The sequence below is a fragment of the Colletotrichum spaethianum genome, assembly GCF_022836535.1.
Source record: "Colletotrichum spaethianum MAFF 239500 DNA, contig36, whole genome shotgun sequence".
Taxonomy (NCBI): Eukaryota; Fungi; Ascomycota; class Sordariomycetes; order Glomerellales; family Glomerellaceae; genus Colletotrichum; species Colletotrichum spaethianum.
Genome location: NW_026054806.1, coordinates 321563 through 337036, shown reverse-complemented (window position 1 = coordinate 337036; position 15474 = coordinate 321563). Strand labels below are relative to the sequence as shown.

The following is a 15474-nucleotide window of genomic DNA, read 5'->3' as shown; positions in this document are numbered from 1 at the left end:
ACGAGGAGGATGCCCAGGGTTGCTTGCCGTCGACCGTGGCCCGTCCATCCAGTCAAGCGCAGCCCGTTAGCCGGCAGGACACAGGAGGAGGGAGTCCAAGCCAAACCCGTCTTCCACCCACGCATGACTGAAAAGGCAGATTCGGGGGAGAGGCGGAAACCTTCGTTGCTGACTTGTTCTGATGGGTCCTGGAACAAAGCTTCTGATTGCTGCGGACTGTCAGGAACGCTTCCGCGGTGCCTTGAGCACCAAGCTCCCAGACCCAGACCTGTCCATGTCTCCCATGGTGGCCCCTCAAGAGGCGCCGAAGTTGAGCAGAAACAATTTTATGCTAGGATGGAGCTGGAAGACGAGAGAAAACCCGTGCAAAAGAAGGGACGAGGAAGGGAAGGGAAGGGAGGATGACAGACGATACGGTTTGCAAATGAGATATTTCATTACACAGAAAGGAGTTTAGGGCGAGCAGAGACATCGGGGGCGCCCTTCCCTTTACGAGTCGGTACTGTGGTAGAAATGGTGTGTGTTTTTAGAATTTCTCTTTTTTTTCTCTCTCTTTTTTTCCCCACCCGTATGAATAATCAAGGTTTCTTGGTCGCTGATTGCCTTACGGGTACCTTACTCGCTTCCTTTTGTCTTTGCGCCTCCCTCCTCCCGGGTTCCCTTTTGTTTTCTTCGTAGGTTTCCGGCCTTTGTCGCATTGCCCGCAGAATTCAGGGGAAGAGGGAGCTTCACTCCGGGCCTGTTAGAGGTTTTGTTTGCTTCCCATCCGTGCCGTTCCCCTGGAAGGCACCCTGCGTCGTGGTTGGTCGGACGGCCCAAGGTACGGCTCAATGAGGTGTCGATGATGAATGGATGCGGATTGCACTCAGCATGGCTTCCATCGCTTACACTGAACACAGACGTAGCAGTGACAGCACGCCACCTAGAGATGCAAAAGATGTCGATGGAAGTAGTGCATGCATGTCTCCTTACAAAAATCAATAAAAAGTTAATAACCAGATATAATCGGACATGCCTACAATTAGCAGGGAAAGGCAGCTCTGCTCCTCGCCCTCGGGAGTCAGTGACGGCAGCAGAAGCATCTATGCATCGCCTCTGGAGGATGCTGGCAGCAGGGCACGCATCAGCAGAAGTGTACTTTGCACAAGGTCACCTACCATGTAGCTCGGTACCAGCCTTGTTGACGACACGCCAACTGGTCCCCGGTAACCGTGGAGCGCATGGGTCTGGTTGGATGGAAGTGTACTTTGTGGTACCTATACACGGTACCTCGAGCCCCTCGAGCGATGTACCTCTCCTCCCCCCTTCCAAACAATGCGCTGCTTCCCGACAGGTGCTTCTACTTTTGGGGCTGCTGAGGTCTTTGAGACTCGCCCACTCCCCAATTCCCAGTTGCCAACAGCAGCACCAACAAAGTACCTCCCGTCACCAGCACCAGCGCCATCCGCCAGTGCCAGCGCACCCAGCAATTATTTTTTTGGCGTTGCACTCACTGCCTTACTGACCTCATCCCGTCTCCCACAACCACCACCACCACTTACCTCCACCAACCTCAGCCGTCTTCGTCTTCGCCTTTTACATCAGACACACCACACACACTCCCACTCCCACTCCCACTCCCGTTTAACTTACACCACCACCTTTGATTCCCCCCATCCCCTCATTTAGAGCTTCTTACGCCTCGTTGCCAAACCCATATTCTTTTGCCCGATACCATTCTGCGACTCACTCTCACTCCTGTGTTCCTGTCAAACAGATCCACAGCAGCCAACTCGCCGGCACCATAGCAACTCGTCAACCACGAAACCTAGACACGACGGCGCATTCGTCTTGCCTCAACCCCCGTCCTGAGCAGCACAACAACCCGTCGAGAACGACGTCCCCAGATCCCCAATAGGGCCGCAACCTTCCACCCAGAAGTCCATCGCATCCCACGTCGCATTGTCGAACATCATGATAGGCCTGGTTCCGAATTACGACTGCCGGCTCCCGAGTTAACAATACCCACCCACAATTCGATTGGTATGAGGACTAGACGAGGTTCCATTCCCTTTGCTGTCTCACTTGAAAATCCTCGACCATGGAAAAGACATCCAGCACTACGAACGGGTCCTCTGACGCAAGCCAGTCACGGTTAGAACACGCAGGGACGTCCGTCGCTCCTCCCTCAAACACTATTACCACCACCGCCGAACCCCAGCCGCACTCCAGGGAATCCTCGGCCACCACATCCTTAACGCCATCACCATACAACTCCCGCGATACCTCGCCCTCGAGACAACCCTCGAAGCCCACCATCGCGCCCAAGTCGGCATCTACCCCCGGGCTGAGGTCGCGCAAAAGCAGCCAGCAAGACTTGACCGCAGTCCGGACGCCCAGGTCCAGCAGCAGCATACCAGGCCCGCCCGCGTCGTCGAGAGTTCTTTCCGCTGCCACCACTCCTACCCTCCTCCCGAACTCGCAAGAATCCTTCCTGAAATCCATCAACCCCCAGAAGGCGCCTCTCAACACTGAGGTGACCCAAGCGAGAGATAGCCCTCGCTGGCCGGTGTCGCCTCGCTTGCGCTCGCCCCCTCCCCAGCTCAACAAACCTCAAAATCCACCCGCATCACGTCGAAGTGAGCAAGATACACCAAAAATAAACCTCACGAGAGCTTCACCTTCCCCCCAACCAGACCCCCTACCTTCCATGTCTGAGAGCGAGACCGACGACTCGCAAGCCCCCTCTGGTGTGAGAACCCCGGTCACCGCAAACGGGTCGGCTCTGGAAACAGTACAGGAAGTAAGCTTGCCTAATTCACCAGGGCAGATGGATTCTACGCTGGAAAAGGTCAGTGAGAAGCTAGCCCACGAGGCAGCTGCCAGCGCCGACAACCTCGCCCCCGCCGACGCAAACCGGACAGTTCGACTCAGCAGAGGACCCCTCCAAGCCAACGAGATGGTCGACAGCGGAACGTTGAGAGTGCGCTCGCAGAGCTCTGCTCCAGTGCCAACTGTGACGCGACAATCTAGCGTGCTGTCGAACAAGCAAGGAAAAACCAAGGCAACTGGGGAAGGATCCTCCCTCATAGTCGAGACGGAAACAGTATCTTCCATCCCTCAAGTTGCATTGGCGCCCGCTTCCAAACTGGAAGCTAGCAGCGGTACTCTCAAGGCAAAGCCGAGCACTGAGACGATTCGGCCCAAGAAAGAGAAGAAGAGGACTAGCCGGAAGCAACCGACTGTCAACTCTGGCAATGGTAAGACACCAAGTTCAATTCTACACTCTCGTTTCAGGATGCGTCCTCAGCGAAGCCTGCGACCAGTGTCTGCAGCAACTAATGCTTTGTTGCCCACTAAAACTTTGGGTTGGAACCGGGAAGCGGAGCGGGTGGTTACTTGGCGGCAGTTCGCGGAACCCAGCTTTTGCTTCTCGGTGTTCATCTCCATTTCAACTAAAGTGGAAAAATATCTCCATCTGCCAGAAATTTACTGACGAGACGTTATTTAGCATCCTCCAAGGCAGACATCTTTGAGGCTAAAGTGGCCAGCGCAGTTGACGAGGCGAACACGTCAGACTCGGAAGAGACATTCGTCTACGATTCTAACCCCCCTGATGTAGGCGACAGACGCCGGTTCCATTCACGGACTCCCAGCGCTACCTCGATGATCAGCCAAGCTGACCGACCTGGCGGCATGGGCATGCGCTCGATTCACGAAGCTTTACAGGGTGGCGCAGCAGCAGTCGGCTTGAAGAAGAGCATGAAGTTCGTCAATACGTTCAATAACAACGGAGCCGAGAGCCTGGGCATCGACGAAGATGGCAAAGGTAGCGGCAGGAGCGTTGGACCTGGCTCGGGCAGAGGCACAACCAGGCATCACCATCACAATCATTTTGGACGGTGGGGACGCCAGCCTGGCAACTCGCACCCCTCCCTCTTTGATAACGAATCGCTATTCCCCAATGCCGCACGATCGAAGCTATCGGGCAACACCTCGAGGCAGTCGTCCGGCCCTCCCAGTCCTAGGGTTGCTAGTTCCGCGAGGGGTGGTCCGCATGCTCTCGGAAAGCGATCTTCGATCCAGATGGCCCGCTATGATGCCGCCGACGACACCACAACTACTGGAGCCGACGACGAGCGCACCCCTTTGATATCGTCTACAGTCCGGTCTGCGCGAAGAAGCCGGCGTCAGCCCACAAACCTGCGAAACCTGGAATCACAGGCATACAGGCAACAGCCGTCTTATTTGAACCGGTTCGCTGCTTGTTTGGTGGTGACGATGATGCTACTACTTGTCATTACCGGTGCCATTGGCTTCATGTTCGCCACGTCGCAGCCGCTCACGGACATCCAGCTCGTTTCCATCAAAAACGTCTTGGCTAGTGACCCGGAACTGATGTTTGATCTGACGGTCAAAGCTCACAACCCCAATATCGTAGTGGTGTCAATCGATCAGGCAAATCTCGAGATATTCGCAAAGTCGCCTCATGCCGGAACAGACTATGACTGGTGGAAGCGGCCGCATGATGGGAACGAGGACGATCTCGAGGGCCCGGATATGCATATACGGGATGATCCTCCTGATGACCCGCCGGACGAAGACACTGCCCCAAACATGCGCCTGGGCACCATTACGGAGTTTGACAGTCCGCTGTCTTTCGAAGGATCTTTCTTCAACAAGGGTGTTTCAGCATCAACAGGTACGATGCGGCTTCATCTCCCAGGCAACCATTCTGCCGGGGGCTCTGAGCGTTGGGGCCGGATCATTCAAGATGAGTTCGACTTGATCATCAAAGGTGTCGTTCGTTATTCCCTGCCTTTGAGTCAGCGGGTACGAAGTGCACCGATATCTGGAAGAACAACGGTCAAGCCCAATTCTGCCAACGATCCATCACTTCGGCCAAACACGACTCTACCTGGGGAGGTACCAGGTCTTGAACCATAGGGTGTGCTCATTGGCGGTCGACACACTCAAACCATTTCTTTTGTTAACTTGTTCTGTATATTGAGCGTGCATGGCATGGCATAGCATTTCAAGGGAAAAGCGGCGTTGAGTGGGATTTATCCAACAACAAGCGCTTTGGAACAAAGACAGACAAAAGCGACCTGTACATACTTTTCTTATTGAGGCTGTCGTCAATCACGATGGCTCTCCCACATTTGAGCTTGCGATTCTGCGCAGCTGCTGTTTTGCGTTGCTTTTTTCTTTTTTCACCCGGCCGATCCCCACCATTCGTGGACCACATGCCCTCGCTCGGCACAGTACATCAGGAAGCACAGCGCACTCATTCAAGGACAGGACTTTCCTTTACTATGGGGGACAGGTTTATGACAGTTGCTTCTCATCTTGCGGTCTTTCTACTCGGTCTAGGAATATTTTTCAACACGGCCTTTTGACACTGGGATGGTTTTGCATTAGAAAGGGAAAAGTGGCAACTACACTGTTGTAATTGTAACGAAGCTTGACGACCAACAGGAGAGAGAGGGAGGAAATCGAATGAATAGCCAGGTCCGCCTGCAGAGGTGCGTGACACGAAGAAAAGTTACATTCAACAAGAAAGTCACGTAATGACAATGAGGGTTGTGATGTGGAGAAGATACTAACCATGGAGGTCTAGAGTGTGAGAGAAGGGGTTTAGATATGGTTAGAGGTGAGATTTCACAAAATGAACAGTTGTTCGGAAGACAAGCCCCGTCGTCTCATTTCCGTGAAGCATGGAAAATGATGGATTATCATGCCTTAGTCTCTTTGTAGCCAAAATACCGCTTCAGCAATATGTGGTGCTGTGTAACGCGGGTTCCCCTCCATACGGTGTAGCCTCTCCAGTTTCTCCAGACATGCTTGGATGTCTGTCTGCCCCGCCCCGCCAGCTGGCCTTCATCAAACAGTCGCGAACCCACCACTCTGGCGTTTCCGACGGGAAACGTTGACCGCCTTTACAACAGAAAGGGGGGACAGGACGCGGATGGATGGATATGTGGGTAATGTAAACAGATCCCCCAAGCAACGTCGGGAGGGGTTGTTGTTCATTGGTTTCGTTCTTTTGCCTTTGACAGCCCCTCCGATCGGACCCGGGCCGGGTCCACCACAACCCTTTATATCACTTCGCTCGTATGGTTTCTTTTTTCCCGTCTTCTTCAGGCTGCGGGGGTGTTGTTCGAACACGCCATTGGTGTGCGTTGTTGGAATATCAAAGAGTGAGGGGGGGCGGGGGGGGCGCGGCTGCAGAGAGGGAAGAAGGATGTTGCACCACACCAGCAAAGGGGACGCCGAGAAGAGGAGGGTGAAGGAGGAGCTCCTTCAGCCTCCTCTGCACCACAAACCGGTATCCACATCTGGTCCACTCGACTTTCCGATTGATCTGATACGGGCAACTTGGCCGAGCGGTCTAAGGCGCCAGACTCAAGATAACGGTTCAACCAAGAGCCTGCGTCTTCCCTGAGTATCAGGGAGCATTCTGGTCTCGAAAGAGGCGTGAGTTCGAATCTCACAGTTGTCATGTTTACCTTTTTCCTCGCAGAGGTTACCAGGCTTCCTTTTTCCCCCGGAGCATGACTCACCTGGTTTGTACTGTTGGTTATGTGGCTGTAGGTAGAAGTTCTTTTTTTCATTCACACTAGCTTTTGGTCAAACCCCTCAGCATTCGTCTGTCTGGAGGCTCCCACGGGGCTGACAACTCAGGGATGTCCCGAGGCTGTCAGAAGTGAGACTCGTCACTTCCAAGGCCCTGCCAGAGGTGACACGGCAGGCAAGAGCTGGAGATACCACGAGTATTGTTTTGGTAGGAGTGGCACGACCGAGACTCGGTTAAGCTTCGGAACATGTATTCTACTGCCACCAAATAACGCAAATGATTGTACGGATTGTGCCATTCGCGGTGCCAACAGCGAGTCATATAAGACGGGGCTCAACGTTACTCACCTTCAAGCCGCAAACAACAAAAAGAGGGAGAAAAGGAAAGTGACTTGCTTCAGCCTCGTTGACGTTTCTGCCTCGCCCGTCCTCGCAAGAAGCAAAGAATACCAGGAAAATGCCCGTCATCACCACCAAGGAACCCGCTTCGGCCGTCGCCGAGACCCTCAAGGCCGAGGCCAGCGAGGCCAAGCCGGCGTACCTCGTCGTCTACGCCTCGCACCGCAATGGGCGCTCGTGGTGCGGCGACTGCACGGCGGCCGAGCCGTACATTGAGAAGAAGTTTGGCGGCGACGACAACACCGTCCGAGTCGTCTACGCGGGGTTGCCCGAGGAGTGAGTTGAACCCCCCGCCACCCCAGGGGTCCTCTCCCGCCTCTTGTCTTATGTTCTGAGTCTTTGGGTCTCAATGAGCATATTGGAGACCAGTCAAAGCCGTATCTTGGCATATCGGTGCTCGTAGTTGCTAACATTGGGACTACAGGTGGAGGACAAAGGAGAACCCGTGGAGACAGGCGCCGTTCAACGTCACGAACCTGCCAACTCTCATCAAGGTCTCTGGCGAGAAGGTGAGTTTCAATCCCGGGAGAGGATGGCGAACTACACGTCCTCCTTCGCGAATCCCTCCCCTCCCCCCGCGTCCTGGTGTGACGACGGCGCTGACAAGTGAGCATCAGAAGTGGGAGAAGCTGGTCGAAGCGGACGTGTACGACCAGAAGAAGCTTGACAGCTTTGTCGGCGGCAACAGCCGCTTGTAACTCTACATAGACGTAGAATAAAAATAATCGTATCTATAACAGCTATCTTTTTGTGACCAACGACGCGTTTCCTGTCCCGTGGCTCTCACCCGCAGGAAAGAAGCATCGTACGTGGTCCGAGACTGAGAGTGTGTGTGTGTGTGTGTTTGTGTAGGTATGAGTGAGAGAGATCCGTCATTGATCTCTCGCATTCGGGCTGAAACAAAACGGGCCTTCTGACCAGTCTTCCCGCTTGTAGGGACGGCCGCGAGGAATGGTCATCGACCGACAGAGAGCATCGCCGTAGCGACAGACACATCGGCGGCGCGGGAGTGGGGCTGGCTTTGCTGCTTGGTGTAACGAAGCGACGAAACAACGGGGTTTCAAAGGGTTTCTTTCGCTGTGTCCTTGGAGCGGGAACATATCCTTCTGCTCGCCCGGTCGAGTCAGGGCATGCTTTCTTAGCAAGGCATCTCGGCTCCAACGGTTACAGAGGTAAGTTGTAGTCGCACCCCCCCCAAAAACAAGAATCCGGACAAAACAGCAACCTACAATGGCCAACGCGAACCCTCAATTGCGCCCCCCATCCACGCAAGCCAGGTGTCCGGGTCGGTCCTTACCTGTCTGTGTTGAGTGAACCGTAAAAGTCTTCTTCGTCAGAAACCGAGCTGCCCGAGTCGGAAAGCTTTAGTCGGGAGGTAAATGCTTACAGGGACGGCTGGCTGACTATCTTCCTCCTTCTGTCAAGATTCGCATGTGAACTGTGGGTTATTGACACAGGGAGAAAGACACTGAATCACCTCACCTCGCACCGGTGTTTGCGGAGTAATGTTCTAACGTCAAGCCATCTCTGCATTACTCATGTATCTATCCAACATTGCGTCTAGCTAGGTTACAAGCCTAAGGACTCGGCAGCCCGCGAAGCCATTAGTAGGAAGCAGACGCGCCTGTCATCCAATATCCAGCACTCACTAGGAAATGCTGTTAATCATGATAATAGGAAAACGCCACCAGCAACAAAAAAAGCCACCTTCTCATTCGCATTCCCAAGACCCTGAAACGATGACTTTGCCCCTCTCCCTCCATATCCTCGACGTCGAAGAAGAAAAGTCTGAAGTACTAGATATAATGTGTTGTATAGAAAAAAAGAAAGAGAATAAACGTGGCCATGAGAAGAGGAAAGCAGAAGTAGACAATAAGAGTCTGTTGAGATGGATGGATAGCGCCTCTGGACCCAATGTTTCGTTGGTACACTGCCTGCGATGCCAGCCCAGACTCCTATCGTGTGTGAAGGGACGAAAAACCAAGCGGCGCATGTGAAGACCCCCCCAAAAAGTCCCCGGCGTGAGAAAAAAAGGAGGGGTATCCCGTCTTTGTTTTATTCTTTTCCTTATCCAACCATGCCAAAGTCCGATGCTGAGAGGGAGAAGTAGATGCGTTGCAGAGCAAGGTCATAAACATAATGGCATAATCATGTGCCGATTACTCGGGAATGGCCTCGTTGGATGCGGCCGGAGGGGACTCATCCTTCTTGCCCCAGCCCGAGGCCCAGCCAATCCAGCTGGATCGCTTGTTATTCTCCTGCTTGGCTTCGTTGTTCTCCTGCACCAGGCGCAGAGGGCGGGGTTTGTTGCCAGCAAAGGTGGTCTGCTTCTCGTGGTGGGACCGAGGAGGCGACTGCGAGGGGGGCGTGGCCAGGTCATTTGAGTCACCGCTCGTGCTCGACGTTTCGCTGCGCATCCCGGGGAAGTTTCCTGCCGTCGGTGCCTGCTGGCCGCTGGGTGCCCGCGCCGCCGCGTTGGGGTTGCCGCCAAAGAAGGTCTGCGAAGTTCGCGGGGTGCGAGGGGAGCCAAGCGGTGGCGAGATGGGGCCATCCGGTCCTCTGTACATCTGGTTGACGAGGTTGACGCCGGTGAATTGCTCGCTCATCGGGCGCGCACGGCGAGTGCTGGAGGAACGGGTCAGGTTCCCGATAGGAATGCTAGGTGCCGTCTCCGGATCGGTATGTGCTGAGTTGGCTGGCTGTGCCGAAGGCATGTAAGACATGGGCCTTGGTCTGGCCTTGTTTGGTCCGACAGCCATGGTCTTCGCCCGTTGCAATAGCGATGCTCCGGAAGCGCCCTCCTTTGGCGGTGGGGGCGGGAGGTCTTTGTTGGTGTTGGCGCTTGGTGGCTTGGGCTCACTAGAAGTGTCCAGAATGTGCTCGAAGTCTTGGTGCTGGAGGAGTCTCTCAATGATCTTGTTGATGTAGAGCGTGAGCGCTTTGTTCTGGTCCTTCATGGACTTGAGCTCTGACTCGAGGCGGCGGACATGGTCGTTATCGTTGCCAGCGTCGGATGCATCCTCGGACAGCTCATCCGCCAGGCTCGCACCGCCAGGGCGACCCTCAAGCGCGTTGAGCGCATCCTGGTTGGCGGATACTCCCATGTAGCTGAAATCGTTCTTGGAGAAGTCGCCATTGAGGGTTTTCTCCTGGAGAAGCAGTTGATAGCTCTCATTGTCTTCCATGAGGCGGGCATTGGCCATGCGGGCTTCCATCAGTAGCCTTTCCACCTCTTGCAGCCTGCCACCGCCCTGGTTCTCGGATTCCACCAACTTGATCTGGGCCTCTGCCAGTTCAAGCCTCAACGACTCGATCAGCTTGTCCTTCTGAAGCAAGATCTTGGAATTGTTCCGGGAGTCGCTACGGTTCAAGGACGAAGGGGGAGCGAAGCTGCCATTGTCGACGTTTGGTGACGACGTTGCGGCTTGGTTTTGTTAGCCTTTTGTTTTCTCGGTCGTGGCGTAGTCAAACTCACATTGCCGTGATGGGCGGCCCTCCTCGTCGCTGGCTCGCTGCGACAGGTTGTCCTTCAGCCTCTGGATAATGGTCTGCATCTCCTCCTCTCTGTTGGACATCTCTTCCTTCTCCTTGGTCATTGAGCTGCGCTCGGCCTCGTAGATCGCCTCCATCTCGCGCATCTTCTTGGCGGCATCTCTCTTCTCGTTTTGCAGCGTCTCGATTTGCTCTTCCGCCTCATGCACCTTCTCCTCTAGCTTGGAGGATTCCTTGATGGCATCGTCCAGTCTCGTCTCTAGCACTTCGACCTGTTTCCTGTACTGATCGGATGAGACTTCGGCCTTGGAGAGACGCTCCTTGAGGTCGTCCAGCAGCGCAACGGTCTCGGCCCTCGCAGCCTCCTCGGCTTCGGCGTTGCCGTTGTTGCTGTTGCTCAGGGTATCTCTTCTTGCGGCGGCTGCGCGAGCGGACACAGGCGTCCCTGATCGAGCGGGCGCTCTGCGCGCAGCAGAAGCAGCGGTGGGCGTGGAGGAGCGCGTGGGTGTTCTCGTGGGAGACGCAGTAGGCGACGATGGGGAATCTGTCGAAGAAACGCGACCGACTCCCGCGGCGGGCGGTTTCTTTGCGGTGGCAGCGGACATGGTTGTCGCGGAGGCCTTGTTGTGGCAATAGTAGTTGTTGATGCAGTTCGCAGCGGAGGGTAACCTGGGGAAACGAAAAGTAAGCGGGGGGGGCTCGTCGAGCGATAGAAAAGGCGGCGGTCGAGGTGCAGTGCTCAAAGTTATTCCTGTAGTGACGATGTTCCGTTCCAGAGAGAAGAAGAGGCTATCTTACCAGATGGGTGTGTAATTGCTTATTCTTGGAACAACAAGTGGCGCAGGAACACACAACAGCGGAGAGTCGTCGATCGTTGGGCTACCCAGAAAATGCGAATGCCAAATAGGAGTACAGTGCAGAGTGGGAGGGTGTGCAGCAGCGGCAGCAGCAGCAGCTTAGCAAGCTTAAGACGGTGTCAGATGGCTTCAGCCCCGGTAAGTAAGTTCTGCGGTTCCTCTCAGTTCCCTCGCGTTGGCCCGCTGGATCCTGGCAGGCGACGGGGGTGTGACAGCGTGCGGGTGCGCAGTGTGTGTGTGTGTGTGTGTGTCGGTGTCGGTTGTCCAGTCCACAGGTTCCAGTGAATTTCCGATATTTCGGGGCGGCTTCAGGGGGTCTTATTCGCTGGAGTGTTCAGGATGGAGGACGTGGGCCAACCAGGGAGCGTGAAATGGAGCGAGAACAATGCTTTTTCTCTCTTCCAAATTCCAACCTAGGTCACTAAACGGTTTTCGCGTTACTCGAGCGCTGCAGAGCGAACAGACTCGAGCCCCGGCATCCAGAAAGCCTATCGTTTTGGGTTGGCACCTTCGTGACGGCGTAGGGTGGCCAGTCTAGTGCGGTAGGTCAGGCAACGGCAACCCTGTGCTATGTACCATGCGTATGCTATTCTCGATCGATCCCGTTCTCAGCGCCGAGCTGAGACTGCTGTCGTTGGATGCGTCTGAGGAAACCCGTGGCAAGCTCTCGTTTCAGTCCCGTCTCTTCGAAGCCCAGCGTTCGCAGCTCCGGCGGATGATGGGAGATGACGGCCAGTGCCACACACTGGCCAGCGTGACGAATAAGATGCTGCACACGCCGTCTCGTCTTTGCCTTTTGCTGAGATGGGACGGACGGTAACCTTCTTTCTATTGTGGCAATCTCTTCGAATCCGAGCTTGCCTTGCTGGCAAATGGATGGAAGAACTGGTACTTTCTGATGCACCAACAAACAAACTCGCAGGAAGCCCACAGCGTTTATAGACGCAGTTCAGTGGTATCCCGCGTCGCGTTCTCAATAACAAAAACACGTAGGCAACCAAAGCACGATGCAGTCTGGGTTCGGATTGAAACGCCCCCGTTCGCTTTCGAGAGAATCAGGCATTGCCCTTGGGATAGGCTCTTGGTCTTGGGCTGTTCTCTATACATACTTTGGCCTGGGTCGGCACCGCCGTCTACTGATCAGCTTTCATAAGGGAACTGCACGTGTACTTCATGTTTGCAGACAGCCGCCAAGGTTGTCCTAACAGGAATACGCAATTGGTAGGGGTCCTCCGCAACATGCACCCCTATCCCCTCAATGTTCAGCAAGCGGAATGCGGAGCCCATCGATGATAGTGGGATCGGCCCGTCTTTGTACCCAAGGGCCCCCCGCTCCATTGGATGCCAATTTGCGCGAGACTGGCCAGAACTCACCGCGGTGGGAACGGCGAAATTATTCTCATGTTGCCATCAATGCAAGGCTTGTGACGGCCTTCCAGATCTGGAACCCAGAAGCCCAATCGACTTTCACCAACTTTGCGACCATTGATTAGCGGGATGGTATCTACCGTGCCTAGCAGCCATGTCCGGATCTGGTACCTGTGGCGTTTGACGGAACGCTAAGTTGGCTGGGCCATGGTTCTGGCCGTGGTGCAGTGCTATTGTTGAGGACGAACGGAACATCGTTTTGCCCAACATCAAGATTTTTTTCTCCTTAATATCTCTGTTCAGCCTTTGTACCAGCATCTCGTTGTAAACGAGATCTTGACTGGGAAATCTGCACTCAGAGGCAGTGCTTTTCATGTACAAGTACACATGCGCCCATGACGAAAGGATCTAGAGAGGAAGGAGACGGAGACACAAGCAAAACTCATTGAATAGCTGGGTAACAGGCGAGTCTTTTTGATTGAAAGTGCCTACGGTCATCATGAAGTCTTGTGCTGATGACAAGACCGAGGTATCATAACGGCAAATCCCAAGCCACGGTCCCAAATGGCGAACCGCATTTTTCCTTTTTCGTTGACCATGTTCCCAAACGCCGTTCCCAGCCAATCCGTGCTTCATCCGCTTAAGCGACCTGGTCGCTGAGGATGTCGGAGTCACCAGCATCAAGGATGGCCATGGTGCCGCAGCGGAAGAGCTTACCGCAAGCAGTACCCATCTCGATCTATTCGGCATAACAAGTAAGCAATTGTTCACCCTCCGAAGTCTAGACCGAGACTTCTTCGCTGGGTTGACCAAGGGACCAAAGATCCACGAAGTCGATAGCAAGAGGCAACGTGAGGCAAGAACACGCTTGCTCCAGTCGATTGGGAAGCAACTTACGTTGGTGCCGCTGAAGTGGTGGACAGGAGTCTTGGCCAGCATGGCGTAGTACTCAAGCTCAGACTTGCGCAGAGGGGGGGTGTTGCCAGCAATGAGGATGAGCCTAGAAATGGATGTTAGAACAAGGCCTTCATGTCTTGCGGCGAAGAAAGTGACTTACTTGGCCTTGCCGGTGCGCAGAGACTTCAGCGTAGACCTGTTACCCTGTTAGTTGGTGGTCTTCGGGATTCAATGCCGGTGTTGGTTTACTTGTAGCCAAGAATGACCTTGCCAGACTTGATAACCAAGGCAAGCTTGGAGTTGATGGAGTTCCTATTCTTCTCGTTAGTACATTATTTCTCTGAAGTCAAGATACCGCGAGAGCGGCAGCAGAGCCGGAATGGGAGCTGGAGGCGGCAATTCGGGAGACTCATGCAATCAATGGTAACTTACTGGTCCTTCTTGCTCTTCTTGACGGGGGCCATCTTGACTGATTTTGAGGGGGATTTTGGCGGTTGGTTTGGTCGATGGGCGCTGGGCGGTGGTTGTCGTCGATGGTCGCGGGAGAAAATCGTCAAAAAATGAATTTTGAGAGTTTCATTTTGCCCAGAGTGAACTCTGCCCCCGCACCGAGTGCTTCCGGCCTGGCCAATCAGAACGCTCGTGCGCCACTCCTTCCGTTTTGGCGTGTGTAGAAACCCTAACGCCGGCGATTAGGCGAGCCCAGAGTGGGCCCAGGTTGGCCACCGGTTGCTTACCCAGCGTTCTGCTTTGAAATCAAAACTACTTCTCGGTCTGACGCATCGTAGCAACCTTTACAAAAGTGAGTGAGGCCCAAATTCCGGTCGGATTCGACACCCATCCACTAACCAAACCACCAACAGCAGTAACGAGTGATCCCGCGAGATCTCAATACCGTCAAGATGGCCCGTCGTCCCGCTCGTTGCTACCGGTACTGCAAGAACAAGGTGAGCCGACTCCATCACCCCCTGGTCCCCCGCGACGACACCCGAAATCCTACGACAACTTTGCGCTTCGAAAGATGAGGAAGGAAATGATGGTACCCAGGAAGACCTGCATCGTATTGCGGCACTACCCAACCGACACGGCAGCAGCGATGTGCAGTTCTTGAGATGGAGAAGCGAGGACGTCGCAGGGCCTGGGAATGCCCTCGCGCGCCTGAATGATGATGCTAACTTTCCCCCTTCTTAGCCGTACCCCAAGTCCCGCTTCAACCGTGGTGTCCCTGACCCCAAGATCCGCATCTTCGATCTTGGCCGCAAGAAGGCTACCGTCGACGACTTCCCTCTCTGCATCCACCTCGTCTCCAACGAGTATGAGCAGCTGAGCTCCGAGGCCCTCGAGGCCGCCCGTATTTGCGCCAACAAGTACTTCGTCAAGACCGCCGGAAAGGAGTCCTTCCATCTCCGCGTCCGCGCCCACCCCTTCCACGTCGTCCGTATCAACAAGATGTTGTCTTGCGCCGGTGCCGATAGACTTCAGACTGGTATGCGTGGTGCCTGGGGTAAGCCCAACGGCACTGTCGCCCGTGTCAACATTGGCCAGATCATCATGAGCGTCCGCACTCGTGACTCCAGTACGTCCTCCCTAGACGCTGTTCGTTGTGTTGTACGATGTCACTAACGAACCTCACAGACAAGGCCGTTGCCCTCGAGGCCCTCCGCCGCTCCCAGTACAAGTTCCCTGGTCGCCAGAAAATCATCATCTCCAAGAACTGGGGCTTCACTCCCCTTCGCCGCGAGGAGTACCTCGAGAAGAAGGCTGCTGGCCGCGTCAAGGTCGACGGTGCCTACGTCCAGTTCCTCGCCAACCACGGCTCTCTTGAGCAGAACATGAAGCGCTTCCCCGATGCCTTCGCCTCTGAGGCTTAAGGTGTGGGATTTGTGTTTCTTCTGGGATTTGGGTT

At 54.7% G+C, this 15474-nt stretch overlaps 6 protein-coding genes and 1 non-coding gene across 7 annotated transcripts; 4 read left to right on the top strand and 3 right to left on the bottom strand.

Moving 5' to 3' along the window:
* Window positions 1-2031: 2031 nt before the first annotated feature.
* ColSpa_10570 (uncharacterized protein) lies at window positions 2032-2484 on the bottom strand (the record flags this gene model as incomplete). Its single annotated transcript, XM_049276782.1, has 1 exon — window positions 2032-2484. One exon carries the CDS (start codon window positions 2482-2484, stop codon window positions 2032-2034), a length of 453 nt encoding a protein of 150 aa, XP_049132739.1.
* Window positions 2485-2689: 205 nt separating this feature from the next.
* On the top strand, window positions 2690-4926 carry ColSpa_10569 (vacuolar segregation protein PEP7; the record flags this gene model as incomplete). The annotated part of the gene is made up of 2 exons (XM_049276781.1): window positions 2690-3239; window positions 3491-4926. 2 exons carry the CDS (start codon window positions 2690-2692, stop codon window positions 4924-4926), a joined length of 1986 nt encoding a protein of 661 aa, XP_049132738.1.
* A 1425-nt stretch (window positions 4927-6351) lies between these two features.
* ColSpa_tRNA_277 lies at window positions 6352-6481 on the top strand. The gene is made up of 2 exons: window positions 6352-6389; window positions 6438-6481. It is a non-coding gene; the product is annotated as a tRNA-Leu (tRNA).
* Window positions 6482-7012: 531 nt separating this feature from the next.
* On the top strand, window positions 7013-7652 carry ColSpa_10568 (thiosulfate sulfurtransferase RDL2, mitochondrial; the record flags this gene model as incomplete). Its single annotated transcript, XM_049276780.1, has 3 exons — window positions 7013-7230; window positions 7379-7463; window positions 7572-7652. 3 exons carry the CDS (start codon window positions 7013-7015, stop codon window positions 7650-7652), a joined length of 384 nt encoding a protein of 127 aa, XP_049132737.1.
* A 1461-nt stretch (window positions 7653-9113) lies between these two features.
* Window positions 9114-11051, bottom strand: ColSpa_10567 (uncharacterized protein; the record flags this gene model as incomplete). The annotated part of the gene is made up of 2 exons (XM_049276779.1): window positions 9114-10378; window positions 10430-11051. The coding sequence occupies 2 exons, from the start codon at window positions 11049-11051 to the stop codon at window positions 9114-9116; spliced, it is 1887 nt and encodes a 628-aa protein (XP_049132736.1).
* Window positions 11052-13311: 2260 nt separating this feature from the next.
* Window positions 13312-14032, bottom strand: ColSpa_10566 (60S ribosomal protein L30; the record flags this gene model as incomplete). The annotated part of the gene is made up of 5 exons (XM_049276778.1): window positions 13312-13410; window positions 13569-13671; window positions 13729-13764; window positions 13818-13880; window positions 14001-14032. 5 exons carry the CDS (start codon window positions 14030-14032, stop codon window positions 13312-13314), a joined length of 333 nt encoding a protein of 110 aa, XP_049132735.1.
* Window positions 14033-14470: 438 nt separating this feature from the next.
* On the top strand, window positions 14471-15439 carry ColSpa_10565 (60S ribosomal protein L10; the record flags this gene model as incomplete). The annotated part of the gene is made up of 3 exons (XM_049276777.1): window positions 14471-14515; window positions 14760-15144; window positions 15204-15439. The coding sequence occupies 3 exons, from the start codon at window positions 14471-14473 to the stop codon at window positions 15437-15439; spliced, it is 666 nt and encodes a 221-aa protein (XP_049132734.1).
* Window positions 15440-15474: the final 35 nt, after the last annotated feature.